At 55.8% G+C, this 21,885-nt stretch overlaps 1 protein-coding gene across 3 annotated transcripts in view; it reads left to right on the top strand.

The window, feature by feature from the left end:
- The window catches only part of LOC105479833 (kelch like family member 29), a 322,000-nt gene that overhangs the window by 279,921 nt on the left and 20,194 nt on the right, over positions 1 to 21,885 (top strand). For all 3 annotated transcript variants that reach the window (XM_011738162.3, XM_011738163.3, XM_071076283.1), the window contains one exon: positions 17,229 to 17,367. In XM_011738162.3, the coding sequence (XP_011736464.1) occupies positions 17,229 to 17,367 (139 nt within the window). The remainder of the gene's footprint in view (positions 1 to 17,228; positions 17,368 to 21,885) is intronic.

Consider the following 21,885-nt stretch of genomic DNA (forward strand, 5'->3'; position numbering starts at 1 on the left):
AGGGGTTGCAAATGAGTGCTGGATATGCAAGGAGCGTCCATTGAGGAAATAGGCATGGGGCACTCACCTCTGATCGTGACTGGGTGAGTTTCCTTCTGAAGTCCAGCGCCTCCTGCTTTATGAAAGTGAGCCGTAGGGTGTGGTCAGGCAGACAGCGCATGTGGAGCACCCAAGACCAAGTGCTCAACCACAAGCTGGCCCACCCAGACTGGCACAGAGGTAAAGGCAGCCCGACCCTCAGTAGTCACAGCTGTCCTCCCAGCAGCGATCAGGCACCTGGCAGTTGCCAGGGCCCCTCTCTCTCTGCCCAGCCCTGGTGGCCTTGGAGTGCCTGCTGGACAGTTGCTCCCAATTCCTCCCCGGCCAGTGGCCTTGAAAGAGTCCTGAGTCCTGAGTGAGTAGGGGAGGCGGTTGTAGTGGGCAGAGCCAGGCTCAATGAGGTTCCCTGGGGGACTTCTGGGATGAGTTTGCTAATAGAGACGTCTGTTCTGGGAGGTCGTGATACCACCTGTCATTAACCCAGGCACTCTGCCCGGGGTTCTCAACCAAGAATTCGTAGGTGGCTGCTTGCAGGCGGGTGAGTGATTTGCAAGGACCACAAGAATATTTGCATAAACATATGTATGGAAGTGTGTATTTATTTGCATTCATTTGCATAAATTGCTGGCTCTTTGAGCTGTTGTTCCTTAATTTTATATTTTTTAGTAAATTTCTTTGAGCTCTGAGCACAGATCCGGACACTTCAGGAGTGAGAATAAAAAGGCAAAAACATACTTGTGAATCAGAAACTTGGGGGGTGAAGCCTGAGCCTCTGTATATTTTTAAAGCCTTCAGGTGAGCCCAGTACACTGGCCAGGAACCAACGCGAGACAGGACAGGCCTATGTCAGATCAGATCAGCCTCCCTCCACTGGGCAGGTCACCTCACCTCTCCCAAAACTCAAAAGCAATGAGGAGTGTGAAGTGCCAGTGCCATGCCAGCCCGCGGCGATCACCCAGCAAGCACTCACTGGGCCCTGCTCAGCATCACCACCACTGCACGGTGCCATCCTGTGTAGACCCGGCTGCTCCTCCTGGCCCTGCCACCCAGTGGCCCTGGACTCCACCCCTAGGACCCTGAGCTCTTGGGTAGTGAGTGCTCCACGCTGAGGCCTGGGGTCTGTTCTGTCTGAGGCACACGGTCATTTCTCCTTCGAGGTGACTTCCAGGCTGACAATTCCATCACTGCCCAGATGCCTGGGAAATGTATGCTTGTGATCAGGAGACCACCCAGCCCTGCTGGCCTCCCTCTGTTCCTCTTTCCAGGCCTGGAGAGGGCCAGGCACTGAACGACCCTGAAGCTTGCAGGCTTTTGCTTTCCCTTGCAGGCGCTGCCCAGGGGAGAAGAACACTGGATTTCTGGAAATGTCTAAAGCACTTCAGTGCAATTGTTGCCAGGGTCCTGCCCCTCTCTGCGTAATTTTTTTCTCCTCCTCCCTGTTCGACATCTTCCCTCCATCATCCCCCACCCAGCTGGCCCAGCTGTAGCATCCCTGGTCACTCTGTGCTTCTCTACCTTGAGTCTCTGCTTGTGGACAGCCCTTCCTCCATGGCTGATGGCTCAAACCCTGTCCATTCAAGACCCAACTCAGTGCCTTCTATCCCACAGCACCTTCTCCAAGCCAGCACCTGTTTCCCTCAATCACTCATTCAAACCTTACCTGAAACCTGCTTGAGGCCAGAAGCTATGCTAGGCACTGGGGTGCAGAGACCGGTCAGATGCAGGCTTTGCTTTTGAGAGCTTTCCTGAGGAGTGAGAGCTTTTCGGAGTGGTGAGCAAGTCCATGACTTCCCCTGCCCCAGCGCCTACCTGTGCACCCCTGTCGAACAGGTGCACCACATTGGAGGATGCTGCTCAGAGCAATGCTGCAGACCTTGCTAACGGGAGACAGAGCAGTCACACCTTGGCCTGCAGAAGTCCAGGGAGGAGGGAAGTGGTTTCAGAAGCTCCAGGGGCAGAGGGGAACAGATAGGAGCTGAAGGGGCAGCTTCTGGTGGCAGCCGAGGTGGCCAAGCCCACTCCTCTCCTGGATCCACCTTTGCTGGGACAGGCGGGGTTCTTCCTGGAACCTCAAGGAGTCCCAGAGCTTGATTCGCAGACCCTCCTGATCCCCCAGGCCAGCCAGGCTGGGGAAAAGGCTGTCCCCAGCCTGCCCCAGGCCTGGCTGCAGCCCCCACTTACCCAGACCCTCAGATGTGCGTGGTCCCCACTGCTGCTCCAGCAAGGCCCCTCAGGGCCATCCTTAGTCCCTTCCCCTCACCTCCACCCTCCAGAGGCAGCACCCACCCTGAGAGGGAGCCAGCCTGGGCCTCCGCAGCAGAGCGTGGGAGCCCAGAGAGCCCGGAAGTGGCACAGCAGGGGCAGCGTGATTCACCACCAAGGCTGAGCTGAGCAGGAAGGCCGTGGCCCATGGTGGGCAGTGGCCACTCCCATGTCAGGCCGAGCAGCACCTTCCTCATCCCTGGGCTGGCGACTGTGGAGTCTAGGAGGACCTGGTCCTGTGTGACCACAGGGGACTGCAGACTCAGCTGGTGACGACCCCCACACGGCCAGCCTGCAGCGTCTCAGTGCCCCCAGGCCAGGAAGGCCCCTGTCTTCCCATTTGGTCAGGGTCGTTCACTCAGCCAGCAGATACCTCTCTGCCCCTGCTGGGTGCTCAGTGCTGGAAGTCCCTGTCCATGAGCCACCCCCGGTCCAGAGAGAAGCAAACGGACTCAGCAGAGTGCTGAGCCAAGTGTGGTGGGACCACAGAGTGGCAGCTGATCTTACCGAATGGGCAGATGTTTTCTGAATGAGGACGAAGGAATTCCCAGGCGGAGGGAATAGCCTAAGTGCCACCCTCCTCTTCCAGGCTCCCACGCAGCCTCCGTTTCCCTTCTGCACAGTCCTGCCCCCCTGAATGGATAACTGTACATGCAGAGAAGGCTCCGAGAGGGCAGAAAGCCAGGTTGTTGCATCCCTTCTGCCCCCTGCACAGGGCCTGGCGCACAGCGGGGGCCCTGCCCCGTGAGCCGCGCCTGTGGCCGGTGCTGGACACAGCCTGCTGGGGAGACTGGTCCTTCTCAGCGTTTGTGTTCACGTAGGGGATGGTCCCCCCACCGTGTGGCTGCCCTGCCACCCCCGGTCAGCCTCTGAGCACAGTGCCCGGTGCCCGGCTCATTTAGAGCTGAGGCCCCCAGAACCCGGGGCTGCAACCGAGTACACCGGCCTGGCCACGCCAGTGCAGGACAGCAACTCTTGGGTAACTGTGTCCAATGGATTTGTAAAAACAGGGCCGTGGTATTATCACAGAATCTGGTAGGTTCTGCTTCCCAAGAAAAACAGACTGTCACGTTAAATACATATGGGGAGGGACCCAGGCAGAGACGGGTGTCAGTAAAACCGGAAGCTCAGCTGAAATGGTAGGGACACATGAATGGTCCCACGCAGGGAGAATTGAGCCAGAAGGCCGTGGAGCATGGGCCGTGTGCCCAGTCAGGCCTCTCCTTCCTGCATCTGGGGTATCAGTCGTGTTGATCGTCACGTGGAGCCCAGTGAGTGTCAGAGGCTGCAGAGGGCTCTGGGAGTATCGGTGGAGGGAAAGGCGGCGGCTACACCTGCCTGAGCTGGCAGGCTAACTGGAAGATAGGATTCAGCAGGCAGAGATTACACACCCAGGAGGAGGGATTGGCCTGGGACGAGGGGAGACCAGGCACAACCTGGGGGTTGGGAGGAGGGGGGTGTCAGTACAGCCCATCTGTTGGTTCTTTCTGGGACCTCATGGAACCAGGCCGGGTGCCTCCTCACAGGCTGGGGAACAACATGGACTCGCCGACCGGTGTGATGGGCAGGGGGCATGCTGGGCACCGTGTCTGCTACATGGGGGCACTGCAGCAGCGTGTCACCCTTGGCAGGATGAGGGGCTGACTCCCCGCCGTTGCATGATCCCCCCGGCCCCTAGGCCTGACATAGGCCTTCTAAGGCAGACCTGACCCCCTGACTCTGCACCAGGGCCTGCGGCAGGGGGCGGATCACCTGGAGGGCACAATTCCACTTTCTTCTTTCATGCCTGTAAAGATTTTCTAATATTCCTATAATGATGTGAAGATTACTTGTATCATCTTAAAAGGTCGTTAGAAATATGAAAAACTAGAAATGACTCTTGGGCTTTTACCCCCCCCCCCGAAATGGCAGGAGGCAGGTGTATTGTCCTAAACTGACCCGGGCCAGGATGGGCAGGAGGGGTGGGCACAGAGAACCAGGGGCAGACACTCCTCCTGGAAGACCATGAAGGGCACAGGGTGGGCAGAGAGGGGAGGGGTCTCTACACACACACACTCACACACTCATACACACACACTCTCTCTTCTCCCCTCTCTCCTAACCCCACATCCTCTCAGCTGTGACTCCTCCCTGGATGGGATTCACAGTGTTCTGAGCTGACATTAGCTCCTGGCATCTGGGGTTTCCATTTCATTTCCCTCTTTACCTAGGTAACTAAACTGATTGTACTCCTGGCTCTGGTTCACTAATTCTTGCAAATCCTTTAAAACTATTGATTTATTTACTGGGACTATGGCTCTCAGAATTCTTGGGAAATAATGGCTTTTACTGAAGCAGGAGGAGGAGACCCATGTTTTCCCATCTCCTGTGACTCTCTCCTGCCTGCCCCTATCCCCAGTTCTCCCTGAATCTCTTTCCACTCCTTCTCTAAACCGGCCTGTCACCTGGCGCAGGTGGCTGACTTTCCCAAAGCCGTAGCTGGCCAGATCTTGGAAAGATTAGGTCTCCAGGAAGAATACAACAAAGTGAGGTTTCATGAGCACATGAGAATTTAGGCTTTGGGTTTGCATCTGTGGCTGTCGGGCTCCTCATCTCTTATGGAGGAATACCATTTCCTCATCCAGGTCCCTGTGGCCCTTCTATTTCCAAAGTACACCATTCTTGTGGGTCTGCAGCTTTGGATGCCGAAGTCCTGAGGCTGCTCACTCGGCCTCTTCCCAGCCAGCCCCTCCCCACACCCCACAACAGCTGTTCACCCAGCTCCCCAGGACCCCCAGTGGAGGCCAGTCAGCCAGGGCCTCTGAATGGATAGAGAGTAGGGGGTGGTCTCATGGTAGCTGCAGAGCCACGCACTCCTGGAACCCAGGGCTGCCCGCTGGCTGGGAATGGAGGGCAGCAGGCTCCCGGGGGAGACTGTGCCTGTATAGGACCCCAGGGGGACTGTCTCTGTGACAGACCTGGCTGCACTGCCTCAATTCCTGCCCCAATTCCCAGCCTCGTTCACCAGCCTCCAATATATACCTTTCTGCTTCGCTGTCAGAACTGGGTCCTGTGGTTGGCATCCCAGGCCCTGACTGGGACAGATGCATGGATATGTCAGGCCTATGATAAATGCCACTTATGGCAGAGCCTGCCCAGGTCCTGGGGGAGCATAGCTTTGCAAGTTCATCACAGCCAACATGGTCATCACTGTCTTTGCACTCCTGAAGGAACTTCGAAGTCTGGGGCCGGAGCACCCAACCAGCCAAGCCCAGGCCTCATGACCACATGCCAGCTACCAGGGAGCTACCTCCCCTGGGCCCCACAGTGACGGGGCCCAGATCCCCACATCTTGGGATTGTCCCCAGTAGGAAGGGGTTCCAGTGCTGAGCAGCCAAACTCACCTCTGTCTACTCTAGTGGCTCCTTTCCCATCAGATTTGAGCTCCTTGGGGACAGAAGGTGGCTTCCTCTCCATGGTCCAGGCCTGGCATGAAGGAGGCCTGTAAATACGCACTGAGGTGTTGAGCTAGTTGATTCGGAGTGACTCACCCCTCTCACGTGTCCGGTTCTCCACTGGAGACAGCCAGCGGTTGCCCCACAGTCCTGCGCTTCCTGGCCCCACTCCTGGCCCCCCGGTCCTGGCCACCCACCCCTCTTTCCTCAGAAGGCCTCTAGCACCACAGCTGACCATCCTGCAGCTCTCTCATCCAGCTCCTCACTGTGGGCACCTGTGTCTGCACTGAGCTGGGTCCTCCCCCGGGACAGGAGCTGTCTTGCTCACCTCTTGCCCCCTCTTCCTCCGAAGCTCTCACCCCACCCCGGTCCAGGTGTCGGCCTGGGGCCCTGTGCCTTGTGGCACCTGATGATATGCTTTGGGTGCTTGCCTAAGGCCTGGGAAATTCAGAGGAGGGGTCAGAATGGGCTGGAATGGCAGGGGCAGCCCGGAAGAAGGGAGCTCATGATGGTGTGAGAAAGAAAGCCCCAGGCCAGGGGAGCGTGGGGAGGTGGGCCCGCACGTGCAGGGACAGGCCACTCGCAGCTGCTTCCCAGCAACCTTTCCAGTGTCAGAGACAAACCTGACGCTCTCAGCCTCCCTCGTGAAATCCACCAGTGGCCCCCAGCCTCCTGTGGGAAAAAGAAGATGGGTTGGTTTGCTTGGTTCACTGTCAGATACGGGTTTGCCTTGATCTGCAACTTTTCCCTCTGCTTCTCATATGCAGAGGCCTCATGCTCACACACACATATACAAGGGCGTAGACACGCACCCATGCCACATGCTGTCTCCCACACACAACTACACAGACACGGGCACAGACACACACCCACACCACGTGCTCACATGCACTATGCACACGAGGACACACATACACCCATCCTCACACACACAGACACAGACACATACACAGGGGTGCGTGCATGCTTGCATGTACATACCACATGCTTGCATGTACATATACATACAGGCACGTGCTGTCTCTCACACACACACATACACACACGGGCATATTCACAGGGGTGCATACAGACCCCCATACCACATACTTACATACACACACACACACACCCCTACATGGGCAATACACAGGGGTGCGTACACACACCCATACCACATGCTCACACACACACCCCTACATGGGCACATACACAGGGGTGCGTACACAGACCCATACCACATCCTCTCTCACACACACACACCTACACAGGCACATACACAGGGGTGCATACACACACCCAAACCACATGCTGACATGCACAACACACCCCTACACAGGCACATACACAGGGGTGCATGCACACACCCACACAACATGCTGTCACACACACACACACACATTGGCACACATGGCTGCATACACACGCCCACCCACGGGCTTGCACACACCATATGTTCACACCCACACCTTTGTACCCACCACATGCTTGAACACACATGTAGATACACATGCGTGCACACACACAGCCATGTGTGCACACAGCACATGCCAGCCATACCAGTGACCTTCAGTCCCTAACGTGGCCCTCTCACACCTCAGCCTGTGTGTTCACATCTCGCCCCTGCAGCTAGCTGGGGCGCTCCTGCTCACCTTTTGAGTCTTCCCTTGACTGTCACCTTCCCTGTGGACACTCTCCTCAGCTCCGTCGGGTAGAACCAGCGATCCCCTCCTCGTTGCCACATCCGCCCAGCACTTGCCCCAGTCAGACTCCTCTTGCAGGGCATTCCAGGCAGACACACACTCTGTGAGTGTGTCTCCCGTTAAACTGTGAGCTCCCCCAGCTCTGCACACGTGCCGATTTCCATGTGACCCCAGCACCCCCTTCTCCCCCCACCAGTGCCCGGCACACAGGAAACAGCAGTTTAATGAATAAACGAAGGGGCCAAACAGACACAAGCCATCTGAGGTTCCCAGAACTCGGGGTCTGAGTCTGCCTCTGAAGGAGGATGTCAGGGCCCCAGCCCCACTCAGCGGTGGACGTCGTCAGCTGCTGCAGGGCACCCTCTAACCTCTACAGAGTTCCCCTGTCGTTCTGGCCTGACCCCAGGGCACTCAGAGCTCTCCAAGGTGCTGAACTTGGCTCTTGCATTTGGCCCCAACTATCTATCCTGGCTTCTTCAATCCCTCCAGCCAAGAACCACCCCATCTTCCAAGAGCCCACCCTCCAATGGAAAAGAAGCAGTACCTCTAAATAAATAACGCTGTAGACAGAACACAGTTCTTCCACATGAAGACGTGGAGGGCTATGAGCACGGGGGAGGAGTGAGACCCACCCACCCTCACCCCCACCCCAGACATTGGATTCACTTCAGTTTCTGACGCCAGATTCGAGTCTCTTCCTCTTCTGGCCCTGAGGACCAAGGCACCTCAGGATACCTCGCTTCCTGGTAACAAGTTCTAACCCCTGGTGGGGCCAGCTACCTCACAAAAGGATGGTAGGGCCACCCTGCCCCTAAATGCCTGCCCCTCTGTCTGCTCCCATCTGCCTTGGCCCCTCACCTGGCCCTCCCCCAGCCCACCTTCAGGCTTCCAGGCCCCACAGAGCTCTTCCAGGTCCTGCCTTGAATCCCGTGGATGTTTAATTCCCCACACAAAGTCCCCTCCACCTCCAGCTCTGGCCACTCTAGAACTCTTCACACTACTGGCCTTGACCCTATTTCTCACCCAAGTCTCCTGAGCCCTGGCCTTCTCCCAAGGTCTCTCAGCCCTGCCCTCACCCCATGACATGTTCCTTCTCTCCTGCTCGGAATATTCCCATCATCCCTCGGCCTCCATCCTCCAAGCAGGGGAAGGAGCCAAGCGGCAGCCTTTTTGCTGGAGGCAGGAGGGACTACATGCTGCTAGTGTCAACCAAACCAGGCACTTGCTCCAGCGGCAGCCACAGAATTTGCCCATGGCCTTCCCTGCTTAGCTCAGGACCCACCCCCACCTCTGCAGTGCCCACCCTCTGGCCAGGTTCCTTGGGCTGGGGATGGGATCCTGACACTCTGCCCCCGTCCTCCTCCATTCCTTCCTAAACAAGAGACCATACCCTTTGACTCCTACTCTGAGCCCACAAGGCACGAGTTGTCCAGGAAGATTATCTGTTTTTGGCTTTCTTTTTTTTTGGGGGGGGGTCGAGGGGTAGATCTTATGATCCAGGCAGCTAGGACCCAAAGCCTGGAGAGAACCCTGTTCTGCAGAGTGGCCTCAAGGGCTCCAGGCTGCACCTGTATTCGGCGGCTGCTGGGGTGGTCATTTCTTCCCAGGAAGACCATTTAAGGCTCTTCAAAGCCATTGGAGCTGAACAGATAATTAAATCTCTCCCCAAGGAGGACCTAAATAATTAATGTGCCAATGCTTTAGCAACTGTAGATTGCATACGAATTGCAGGGTTATCACCGTTATTAGCACCAATGTTGCCTGAAGTTAGAGGGGCTTGACTTTTACATTCTGTCCATCCAATTCCACACAACTGTGGTATTTCAAATAGTTCCAGTGGATCACATTTGAGGGAATGTCATCTAACTCCCTAGCACACATCTGCATGTGGTCTGTAACCCACAATGAATTCCAATCGGAAAGGAACTTTTTGTGCAAAACATGGTGCCAGGTGTTCAGGGGGCCAGAGAGACAAGCCCTCCAAAAGATCAAAAACTAGAAAGGAGATGGACAGACAGACAGACATTCCTCCGTAATAAGGCAGCCAAAGGTCTCTACTCCAATGAAGGTACCAGGTCTCATGGGACCACAGGAGAGGGTGAAGTTAATGGCAACCGGAGAATTCTGTAAGAATTTTTGGAGGATGGGATTTTAAGCGAGGCTTACAGCCAGGCATGGTGGCTCACACCTGTAATCCCAATGCTTTGAGAAGCCGAGCCAGGAGAATCACTTGAGGTCAGGAGTTTGAGACCAGCCTGTGCAACATGGCGAGACCCTGTCTCTACAAAATAATAATAATAATAATAATAGAGTGAGGCTTAAGGAATGGATGGGACCCTAGGAAGCAAGTGTAGGAGAAACCTTGGCCAAGGCAGAAAGAGAAACATTCAAAGTGAAGGAACAGGATGAACTGGGTGTGAACTTAGAGTGGGGGATGTGTGGAACATGATAGAATATTAAGCTGTGAGCACAGGTCAGGTCAGGTCATAGAAGCCTACAGGAGCCCACAGTACAGAGTTTGGAAGTAAGGGATCCAGGCAGTCGTTGGTCTGGTGGACCCTAGATGAAGAAAGAGCTCCCACTCAAGGTCACAGGAGGATTGAGGTGAATCTGTGACTAGATCTAGGTCTCCCAGTCGCACTACCCACGGCCCAAGCTGGCAGCTGCCTCTGTTCAGTCCTTGGACCTAAGGGTCAAGGGCACAAACCCAGGGAAAGAGAAGGGAATATTTCTGTTAGTTTTATGATGATTTCAAAAAACGTTAAGGAGAAAAATAGAAGTGAATTTTCTATCATCTTAGAGAGAATGTTCCAGCTGGAAGGCAGTCTTCAGTCCCACCCACACCCACGGGTGTGCAGCCCTGGGTCAGGGGCTGTAGGCACAGAGGGGACCTCTGGGGCCAGCTATCACTGCTCAGTAAATAGGCCTTGTCATCCAGTGTCATCAGTTTGGAAACGGCAGGCTAGTGGGAGAGGTTGTGACTGTTCCTAGGACTTTGGCTCCCTTTTAGACAAATGGCAGAAATTCCCATTTAGACAACAGGAAAGCCAGAAAGGCTCCTCACTAAAACCCTAAGTCCAGGCAAGAAGTCAGAGTGTTTCACGGTTCCTAGGAGGGTTTGCCTGCGTGGGGCCTCAGGTGTCACACGTCCGACTCAGGCTGGATGAGGGATCCACAGGTACCGCCCACAGGTGGTTTCATTCTGTCTCACCTGGAAGCTGGAGCCTGCTCTTGGCCTCCAAGGTTCATTCTGAGGCCAACTCTTCTTTGGAAAAGAAGTAGGGGAAGAAATGCATATCTGATCAGACGGGGGAGGGAGGGCAACGTTCCGCTCGGGAGGCGCGTGGAGCAGCAGTGGGATGCTCTGTTTGCGTAAGCCTCCATTTGTCCCCACAGTGTCAGCATGCGTCGGCCTCACTGCTGCTGGATGAATTGCCCTATGGGCCTGCCTGACACTGTCTTCGCTGGGCCTTCTCAGTATATTTCACAACTGCTCTGAGTTTATAATTTTTTCAGGTCCTTTATCAAATATGTGTCATACATACCAATGGGATGGGAAGCATTTATCACCTAGCTGGGTTCTTACTTGAGCTCTGAAAAAAATGATTTGGCCACACAACCTTTCTCAAGGCTGTGATTTAATGGACTTCTCTGTGGCAAAGCCACTGAAATTCTTTGCCTTTTAATATTGACATCTCTTCCTCTTTATTACCATCTCACACAGCTCTTGTAGTCCAGCCGGAACGAGCCCATTAGTCTCTGACAAATAACTTATGTCGTTTGGTGAAAAATATGCAGAAGTTTGGCTGCAACTTCATCTCCAGCCTTGGTTCTGTTTGTGGCTTCACTCTCCTCTAGGCAAAGCATCCAGCCCCAGGCAGAGCCTCCTCAAGTCCCCATTCCCTCATGCCCATTGCTGCTGCATCCACAGAGCCATTTCATACTAACCACTTAGAATGAACGGGGTTCGAGACGGGTCGCGAGAGGGGATATCTGGTCCGTAACTCGGGGGTGAGAACTGAACGTGAGCCATGGCCTCAAGAAGCTTTGCTCACTTTCACTCACTCTCCAGGGACCCCTGGCACCACCACCATAGAAACGAGCCTGGGCTAGCCTGTTGGAGCATGAGAGACTGCGTGGAGGAGAAATGAGCTGTCCCAGATGAGACATTTAGACCAGCCAGTCTCTGCCAATATCAGCCAGGCCTGACCTAGATCTGCTGAATGTAGCCCAAACTGCCAAACCAGAATCACAGTCTAAATAAGTGCCCATAGCAGCATTGTTTACAACAGCAAAATGGTGGCAGCAACCCAAGTGTCCATCAAAGGATGAATGTTAAACAGTATGTGGTATCTACATACAGTGGAATATTAGCCAGCCTTAAAAAGGAGGGAAATCCTGATGCATGCTACCATGTGGGTGAACCTTAAGGACATTATGCTAGGTGAAATAAAGCCACTCACAGAAGGACAAATATTGCATAATTTCACTTATAAGAGGGTCTAAAATAGTCAAACTCATAGAGACAGGAAGTAGAATGATGGTTGCCAGGGCTGGGTGGAGGGGAGGTGGGGAGTGGTTGTTTAATGGGTGTGGAGTTTCTGTTCGTGAAGATGAAAAGGATTCCAGTGGTTTGCCCAACAGTGTGAATATACTTAACACTACTGAGCTGGACACTTTAAAATGGGTACATTTTACCAAAACTTAAAAAAAAAAAAAAGAATTAGCCTCAAACTGTACTAGCAAAGGTGAAACCAACACAGGGAAAGTTCCCTGAGCACTGGAGTCCATCATCTATTCATGCTTTGTGTATCAGTTAGCTCTTGCTGTTTAACAAACAATTCTAAATTGAGTGACTTAAAATTGAGTGTTTCAACAACAGCCACTTATTTAGACTGTGATCCTGGCCTGGCAGTTTGGGATACACTCAACCGATCTAGGTCAGCCTGGCTGATACTGGCAGAGACTGGCTGGTCTAAATGTCTCATCTGGGACCGCTCGTTTCTGCTCCACGTGGTCTCTCATGCTCCAACAGGTTAGCCCAGGCTCGCTCCTATGGTGGTGGTGCCAGGGGGCCCTGGAGAGTGAGTGAAAGTGAGCAAAGCTTCTTGAGGCCATGGCTCACATTTACACAGGGTCAACTTCCACCACTTTCTGTGGTCCAAAGCAAATCACAAAGCCAGCCAAGATTCAAAGGGTGGGGAAATCATCTCCACCTCTTGACGGGGGAAGCTACAAAGAATTTTTGCTATCCATCACACCAGCTATATATATGCCAGGCCCTGTGCTGAGTGTTGAAGATAAAAATACAAATAAAACACAGTCTAGTGCAGGAGGCAGACATGTAAATAAATAATTACAACTCCTAGTATCTATAAAGAAGTGAGCACAGGTTGCTCTGCCAGCCTGCGAAAGGGGGTGGAGGGCAGGGGTATGGGAGGAAGAGGGGAAGGAGGCAAAGAGGCCCAGGACAAAATAACACTTTCCCTGGTGGTGAAGGATAAATACTGTTTGGCCAGATGGAGGAAGGGGATGGAAGATCCAGGCAGAGAGGAGTGGGGACATGTGTGGGGTGCATGGAAGCTTTGCTGGGGAGCAAAGGGCCCCCCTGGGAGTGGAGGAGGAGCTGAGGGAACGGGGAGACCCCCAGAGGGCCGTGCTGCCCCTGCTCAGCCCCGAAGGATTTGTGCGGCCGGAGGCTGTGAGGAGCTGCAGTGTGGAGGTGGCCTGGAGGGGGACAGGCTGGAAACAGGGAGACGTCCTCAGAGGCTGTTGCAGTGACTCAGGTGAAAGATGAGGGCAGCTCACTCAGGGTGCTGAAGGGCCTGGGGCAGGAGCGGCTGGATCCTGAGAATTCTAGGAGGTGAAAAGATGGGACTTGGTGTGATGAGGGGTGGGAGGAGTCCGGGGAAGGCCTTCAGCATGCAGGCAGTGGACTGTCTTCTGCGGGAAGAGAAGCTCCATGCTGAGTCGGGCATCCTGGGCGTGCGGGAGGAAGTGGGAAAAGGGGCAAAGAGGCCTGGGACAAAAATCTGAGCCTGGGGGCAGCCACTTCAGTGAGCAGCGCCAGGGTGTGCAGTCCCACAGGCGCAGGTGGGCGGCCCACTCGAAGCCGAGGAGACCCAAAAACAACCCCTGGGGCTGGCCAACAGGGACGGATGCTGAGGCCAAGTCTTCACCCCACCTGGTAGGCTCAGCTGCCAGCACTCCGCTCGCCAGACCCCAACGAGCCTCCATCCAGGGAAGGCCATAGCGTCTCTGGGCCATCTTCTCCCGCGGAAACCTGGAGCAGCAGAATAGTGCAGGGTGCCAGGTGCTTCTGGAAGTCCGCTCTGAAGGCCCAGCCCTGAGGCCTGCAGACCTCCCCACACCTGGGAACAGGCCTGGTTGCTGGAGGCCTCCTCACAGCGCCCCACACACCTCACTGGGAAGCTCCTCAGAAATCAGGGAGTGTCCTTTGCCAAAACATGGGGCAGGGAGGAGGGCAGCCTGTGCCCGGCGGGTCCTGGTGCCCCCTTGTGGATTCTGGGTCTGCCGCCCCCCAACAGGCACAGCCTGAGAGCCTGCTTTGCCAGCTGGGCAGGCGATGGGCAGCAGCCCGCACACACCAGCCGATCGATACCTGGAATACACTTGGGGCCTGCTGGGAAAAGGAGTCCCCTGGTGAGCACTTTCATAAATTGGCAAATTCTTCTGAAAGTGAATAAATAATCTTCCCCAACTATGAAATCCAGATTTCCACCAAGTGAGATTCAGAGAGAACAGAAAGCACCTACATTAGGAGGGGGACACCTGAACCTCCAAGCGCCTTCCAGGTCTGGCTGCAGAATTCCTGGAGCAGCAGGTGTCACGGCCAGGGCTGGGGCTGCTGATAGAATCACTGCCGGGACCTCGATTTGAAGGGAAGGTCTTCAGAAACCCTCGGGATGCCTCGGGCCCAGAAGGAGTAGGCATGTGTGTGCTGCTGTGTTTTCCAGGCCCCTAAGCACTGATTAACTCAGCAGGCATGTGGGACCACATCTGTCACTCTCTGCAGTGTGACACCCAAGGGGTTACCGAGCAGTTATCTCTGCCCTCCTGTGCTAGAGGAAATGGAGGCCCAGAAAGCTGGGGTGGCTGGCCCAGGGTCACACACCAATTAGTGGCAATGCTGGAACAAGAACCAGGATCCAGGTCTTCAGAATCCCAGCCCAGAATTCTCTCCCCTCCCCTACCACTTCACTCAAAAAGGCGACATCATCTACCTCGCTTCACTCAAAAAGGTGATGTCATCTACCTGGCTCATGGTTTGGGCATTAATTCAGCTGGCGACTTTCTGGAGACGCGTGTGAGTGCGGCAGCTGAGCCTTATCCAGCCTGGCCCTACAACTGGCCCTGTGCTGTCTCCCCTGCGCCCGGCTGTCTGAGGCACCGCCAGGCTCTCTCCAGCCCAGGCCTCTATCCACTGCCTCCTACCCCAAACCCCGGGTGTCCCACAGGCCCCACCCCACAACTGATCTTCTAGTTCCCTCCCTTCCTGATGTCCCACCACCATCCCCTCCAAAATCCTGTCAATGGTCTCCACGCCTCCCCCTCCCCGCTTCCTTCCTGCACTGAGCCCCACGGGGTCCACACACTCCTGTTTCTCTGTCGTGCTGCTGCTGTGTAATTCCGGCCTTCTCACCTCTCCCTTGGAAAGACCGTCACCGTCACCAGCACTGCACTCGCCCCCACGCTGAGCTCCCTGTGTGCCCGCCACATGCTGTCTTACGGAACCTTCAACAAGGGTGGACCCCGAGGCTCTGAGAATGTAGGTCCCCTTTCCCAAGGTCACACAGCTGATAGGAGGCCCAGTGCAGGTTCACCCTCAGGTCTGGCTTTGAGGCTCAACTCTCCGCACGTCACTTTCTTGCCTCCCATTGGCTTCCTAAGCCACTCCCCATCCTGCCTCTGTGTGGATTTGTCTGAAACCCAAGTCTAACCTCACCACTTCCTATCCAGAATCCCCTGTGGCTCCCTGGTGCCCTGGATGAAGCTGGAGCTCCCAGGCAAGACTGCTGCGATCTGGCCCCACCCAGCGCCTCATTGTGTTCCCTGTTGCCTGTGGCCCTTTTGGCCACCAGCACCTGCCCCCTCGTGCTTCTGCGCCCTCCCGCACCCTCCCGCTGGTGATCTGAGCCTGTTGGTCTCTGTCTTAGCTCCCACCCTCTTTGCTCCGGGTCTGAGCTCACCCCATGTAGATCCTTCCTGAAGTCCCAGCCAGAGCCCCCTTCCGCACCCCTGGAGATGCTCTGCTACGACTCCAGACTCAGTGTGACTTGGGGTTGGCAGGGTCAGTGATTCGGCCTTGCCCATGGCTCCCAGAAGGCAGGGCCCCAGACCCCACTCCCTGAACATGCATGTGGCATGTTCTCCAGGAGCCCCTCCCACTGTCTTCCTTGGTCTTCAGCAGAGCCCAGTGTGTCCTCACCAAAAGGGCCTGCCTGGCAGTCAGGGAGCAGAAGCAGGATCCTCAATCCCCATTTTATAGATACAGAAGTAGAGGCTAAGAGAGACAAAGGGGCTTGGCCAAGTGTCAGAAGCAGGACTGGGGCCAAGAAGAAGTCCTGGCAGGCAGCCAGCCCTGGCCCATGTGGACAGCGATAGCCAATGAGGCTGGAGCATGGGCGATGGCAGGGGGTGCTGAAGAGCAGGGCTCAGCTCTGCAGGCCACCCTCTCCCATACATCTGCTAAGGGAAATCGCCTGGCCTGAAGACAGGTCATTCTGGCCCAAAGATCAGGGGCCTTAGGCACAGCTACCAGCAACATTAAGGGCAGTCCTGGAGGCAGGCAGATGAGGCAAGGCTGTGGGAAGCAGTGGTCACATGAAGGCCCTAACTTTGGCCAGTGAAAGAGAGTGTGCAACCCCAACAGGGTGGCTGGCAGGCTCTTCCCTCCTTCTCCTTTCTAAGCCTTGGGGTGGGTCTGGGAGAAGCTTCTGACATCCCCAGGTCTGGAGCCCATGGGCCCGGGCACTGTCTGTGCCAGCCCCAGGTCCGAGACACCGGGCACAGGTAGGTGCGCAGCAGAGTGGGAGCCTCCGAGGCCACTTCCTGGGACCTGCTGGGCTGTAAAGCAGGCTCTGCCCAATGTCAAAGCCCCAGGAGAGGGTGGGCGTCCTGAGAGACTCGCCTGGGACATGGGAGGAGGCGCAGAGGGTCCCTGTCCCTTGCTTGCTTGCTTTCCCGAAAAGTCCCCACAAATGTGAAACAGAAGGAGGTGTTTGCCAGTTCTCCCATGGCCCCCTCCTTTCTCGGGGTCCGCTGCCATGCCATGGCTGTGAGTGTCTAACATAAGGGACGCTGTTTTTGCAGGTTTTGTGGTTGTGATTCCTTTGAACCATATCCAGCCCATCTTACATCACAATGCCATGCTTGACTTGGTCTCCAATACATCGGCACCCATTGGCATTTGGAGAACTTGCTCCGTGGTTATTTAACAGTTTTTAGTTGTCTGTGATAATGTATTCTCTATGTTTCCAATCGTCAGTATGGGAATCTCTCCCCCAACCTTTCAATTTCTGGGTTTGATTTTTTGTATCATATTTGGTTTTTTTGCTTTTTGAAGTTGTGATGCCTTTGGTTATTAGCCCCTCCCAGTGGCTGCTTGTTTATGCATTATGTTTGTGACTTCTTTTGACTGTCAGTGTTGAGCCAGTCTTGCCAAGAAACAATATCAAGTATTTCCTATTTCTCTACTTCTTGAAAGAAAAAAAAAATACTTTTTTTAATTAAAAAAAAAAAAAAAACTCTTAATGGGAACCTGGCCCTGTCTGTCTTCTCTGTTCTGCAGAAATGTTGAAGGAATTGAACCAGCAACGCAGAGCGAAAGCGTTTACAGACCTGAAAATTGTTGTTGAAGGCAGAGAGTTTGAAGTCCACCAAAATGTTCTAGCTTCCTGCAGCTTGTATTTCAAGGACCTGATTCAAAGGTTTGCCTTCCTTCCAGCTGTGGTCGGGTCTGTTCCTTTGTAGGACGCTTTTGTGTCGCTTTTCTCTTCCCCTCTCTTGCAGGTTCCTGAAGCGTGACTCCCTGTCACAGAGCCAGTAGCCATCTCTCCTCCTCCTCCTCCCCAGTACCCTCTCACACACAGCCTCAGAGCAGCCACTGCCCCCAGCATCTGCCCCCACCCACAGCTTTGCTGGTCACCAGGGGCCTCTGCCAGCAGTAGACAACACCCCGCCCCACCCCTGAGATCCCAGGTTCTCAGTGGCTCACAAGCCCTCCCTGAGATTAGGGGGACTGTAGGCTCCATTTTAAGGGATCACTGCACACTGCCCCCACTGGACCAGAGCAGGATCCCCAGTGCCATCGTCCCTGCTGTCAGTGATGACTAATGCCAGGAAAGCACATCGATCAGGCCATCCCTGCTGAGGAGCACAGGGTGTCCCCGGGGCCGCTTTTCCCCAGCCCAAGTCGGGGAGAAGAGACTTGTAGCAAAGCCTGGGCCACACTGCATGTCTGATCCTTGTGCACTGAGCCTAAACCGGCGCTGTGGAGCATAGACCAGGTGTGTCCTAAACACGGTCTCTCTCAACCCTTGCTCCCTCCCTCCTGCCCTCTGCCCTGGCTATTTCTACCTGAATGAGTCTTATTGGTGCATGAGCATCTTTTTTTTTTTTTTCTCCATTATGTTGATTTTTTTAATTTGTCTGCTTCATACCTTTGCAAAGAAGTCAGGGGCCACCTTCCAGCTCCGTAGTAAGGGAGAGCAGCCAAGGGGCCAGCCCAGGGTAACGCTCACATTTCTCTCAGCCCTCAGCAGATTAACGCCGCTGCTCCTCTTGCCTTGCAGCCTCTCCGGGGCAGACGCTGAGCCAGGACTGTGCTCAGAGGGAGGACAGGACCTCTGCTTCCCAATGCCGTGTTTGGACTTGCCAACTAACCCCGGAGTGACTGTGTTTTGTTTCAGGATGGATCCCTGGCTGGCATCTCCTCTCCGATCCGTCCTCTCACATAGAGCCCTGGCCCCATGCCGGCCCTCAGCCTCGCAGGAAGGGGCAGGCTCTTTGGGACTTCCCATCTCATGGACACCTCGGGTCTCCTGCCCCCGGTGCTTGGGCTCTCTCTGTCCAAGCACAGGGGTTAGGGGCATGTGGTCTGGGGTGAAGGGATATGTCTAGTGCCCTCACCAGGCCAGGGAGGACTTTGTGCTTCCACTCTTGACAAATCCTGGAAGCAGGGGCCCGCATCTGGCTGCTGGATCACGGATGAGCGTCCTAGGGTCTTGGGCCTGGCTCCAAACCAGCTGGAGAGGACAGAAAGGGGGCAGGTCAGTGCTGAGCGGCAGCCTCATCCCCAGCTAGAACGTGGTGGGCGAGAGGAGCACAGCGCCCTCCGATGGCTTTCAGAGACCACACATGGAAAGCCAGACTTGCACGCAACAGAGAAGAACACGTGCTAGGTGGGAACCCAAATTAGTGAAGGCTTCTTGGGCTGATAAGAGGGAGGAAGAGCATTCCAGGCCGGGGGTGGGGCATGAGTGGGGAAGGGCAGGGTGGGGCAGATGGCCCTCCCAGAGTGGGCTGCGCTGGGGCAGGCAAGCCCTGACCCCATGCTAGGACCTGGGCATGGTCTGAGGTGGGTAATGTCAAGAGCAGTGAGGAAGGGACACCCACCTGAAGGCGGGAGAACAGTAGGATGTGTCTCGGTGGCCCTGATCAGAAAGGATGGGGCTGGAGGAGAGAGGACATCCCCGCCTTGGCAGGTCGGAGACCTGGGTCCTACACCTGACTCTGCCACTTGTCCTGTGACCTCAGACTGGTCACTTCCTCTCCTGCACCCTGGGCTTTCTCATCTATAAATCAGAATTGGTTCACATGATGCCCAGGTCTCCTGCAGCTCTGACACCTCAGAGTGATGGGCAGAGGATGGGCAGGACCAGGACAGAGAGGCTTCCCACGTGCAAGCACCAGGACCCAAGAAGCTGAGGTGTCATGGGCATCAGAGGTCACAGGGAGGAGAGCAGGTCCACAGGCCAGCGTTGGGAAAGCTGGGGAGATGAGCAGTTGAGCATCTGGCGTGTCAAGCTGAGCAGCCTGATGGACGCCCAGGTCCCCAGGTTGGGCCGCCTGTAGGCAGCCAGGTGCATGGATCTGAACCCAGAGAGGTCTGAGGTTTGTAGAGTCGGGGCTGGGGGGCCTTCAGCATACAGGAGGGTCACACGGGAGAAAGGAGGGAAGCCAAAGCCAAGCCCCAGGGTGCCCTGTGACTGAAGGTCGCCGTGTGAGTTTGCAGCCACAGAGCACACGTGACCATTGGTGCTGATGAGTGCAAACAAGTGCCTTCTCGGGAGGAAAGCCAGGTCTTTACAGGAAGATGGTTTCCTTTCCCGCCGTGTAAAATCACAGAGAATTTCACATTCTTGGTGGTCAAGAGAGAAGCTGATGTCACCATGTCTTTTCAGTCCCCTTCACATCCGTGACCCTGGAGACTTACTGTGCAGCAGCTGGACTGGCCCAGTGCGGAGCTGTGGCCCTGCCCTTTAACCCCAAGCAGTGGCTCCCCCCTCAGGCAGCTGCACTCTTGTAAGGGAGGGAGTAGGGACCATTTCTGGGACCTCTGCTCTGTGGGGATCAACATTGGCCCTCCCTGGGTGAGCCCTGCCAGGGGCAGGTGACCCCTCCCTGCTGTCCCAGCATCCCTGAGCCTCCTGTCTGGAGGCTCAGGCTAGACTTCCACCCCCAGCCTGGGACAGGTGATGTGTCTACCACTCCAGCCCCAGGGAGGACAATGACCCAGCACCCGAGCCTGGCAAGGACAGTGCCTGCCAGACCCAACCCCAGTGCAGACACCCTGCCCTGGAGCCACAGGACAGAATGTGGGAATCCAAGTCATTCACTCGCTGGTCACTCAGCAAACACACGGGAGCCCCTCCTGGGGCCAGGACTCACACCAAACACCAGCAGAGCCCACAGTCTGGTGGGGACACGCTGCAGACAGGCAAGGAGACGAGCGCAGATGACGCTTCAGAGACTCGTGGGCCAAGGGCCTGGCTGTGGGGGAGGGGCATTCAGGGAGGCACCTTGGAGAGGTGGCATCTGATGTGGGTTATGAAGAACAGGCATCGGCCGGGCAGACACGTGGGGGAGAGCAAGGTCGAAAGGCAGGAGGGGGTCTCAGGTCCCACAGGTGACTCCACGTTGCTGCAGGGCCAGGCATGATGGTGGCTTGCAGGGGACGCGGCTGGAGGGAGGCTGGACCTGGGTCACAGGAGCCTGGGGGTGTTGCGACCAGATGTGTGTTTTGTAGAGATGACGGTCAGACCGTGACTGGGAGCGCTGGATCTCAGTGTCCTCTCCCAGGGTGCGGCCAAGTCCCTTTGGGCTTGGCTGCCCCCCATGGCCATGCAGAAGGGTCCCAGCAAAGTCCTGCCCAGAGCCCCACACCCTTCACCCTCTTCCCTGAGCATGTGTGGGTGGCAGCGCCTGCCACCTTGCTTGGTAGACAGGTGTGGCTTGGAAGCCAGATAACGAGACTCCCACGTCTCACTTTGGATGCTGGCACAATGGCATGACCCACACCTGTCGCCAAGTTACCAAGGGTGGGCCTGAGCCACACAAATCCCCAAGACCCAGGGAAACTCGTGCATGCCCGTGCATGTGTCCTGCAGCGGAGGACATGCCCAGGTGTTCATTCACGGGCAGAGTCCTCTCTTCTGAGCAGAGCTGGGTACCAGCCACCTGCCCCATGCCTGTGCCTCACCCGCCGCTGCCCACGGATTCTGCCCATCGCTCCAGACGGTGCCCAGTTCCACCTTGCAAAATGAACATCTGACCTCCGAGGTGCGTGAGGGTGGATGAGGGCCTCCAACCTGGTGTCTGAAAGGAAGGGCATTTCTAATCCTGGATGAGTCCATGGCTAATGGTGGGATTGCAAACGTCCCGGTAGTTGGGCCATTCCTCTGCTGAGCAGAGGCTTCGTCTCGAACTCTGGCCTCTCCTGGGCATCCCCAACCTGAGAAGGAAGTGACTCTAGGAAGCTCTGGTCTTCTGACAGACCCCACGGGGCCCGTGTGGCTGGGCAGCACCAGCCTGCCCCTCACTCTGCACCCCAGCCCCTTTGTCAGCTTCATAGAGAAGGTTAGTGCTGCCCGTCTGCCCTGCTGCAGTCCCTCCAAAGCCACGTCGTGACCTGGCGGGCCAGCAGCACCCCACGCCATTCACTCCATGGAGCCCAGTAGGACAGGACAAGAAATGGCTCAGGGCAGGGACGGAACAGCCACCTGTACCCCCTCCTCAGGGACCAGGTCACCCATCACAGGGGTGTCCCTCTGGGGTCCCTGCTCAGAGGGAAGAGGCCTAAGGAGCACTGGGGTCCAGTCCCAAGACAGTCTGGTGTTCAGGGATAGAGAGGCGCCCCCACCCCCTCACAGCTCTCCAGGCCACGCACAAAGGCCTGTGTGGATGAGAACCATGTGTGTTGGTAAGAGGCACGGGCCTCGCCCTTT

Source organism: Macaca nemestrina, chromosome 13 (assembly GCF_043159975.1).
Source record: "Macaca nemestrina isolate mMacNem1 chromosome 13, mMacNem.hap1, whole genome shotgun sequence".
In the NCBI taxonomy this organism is placed as follows: domain Eukaryota; kingdom Metazoa; phylum Chordata; class Mammalia; order Primates; family Cercopithecidae; genus Macaca; species Macaca nemestrina.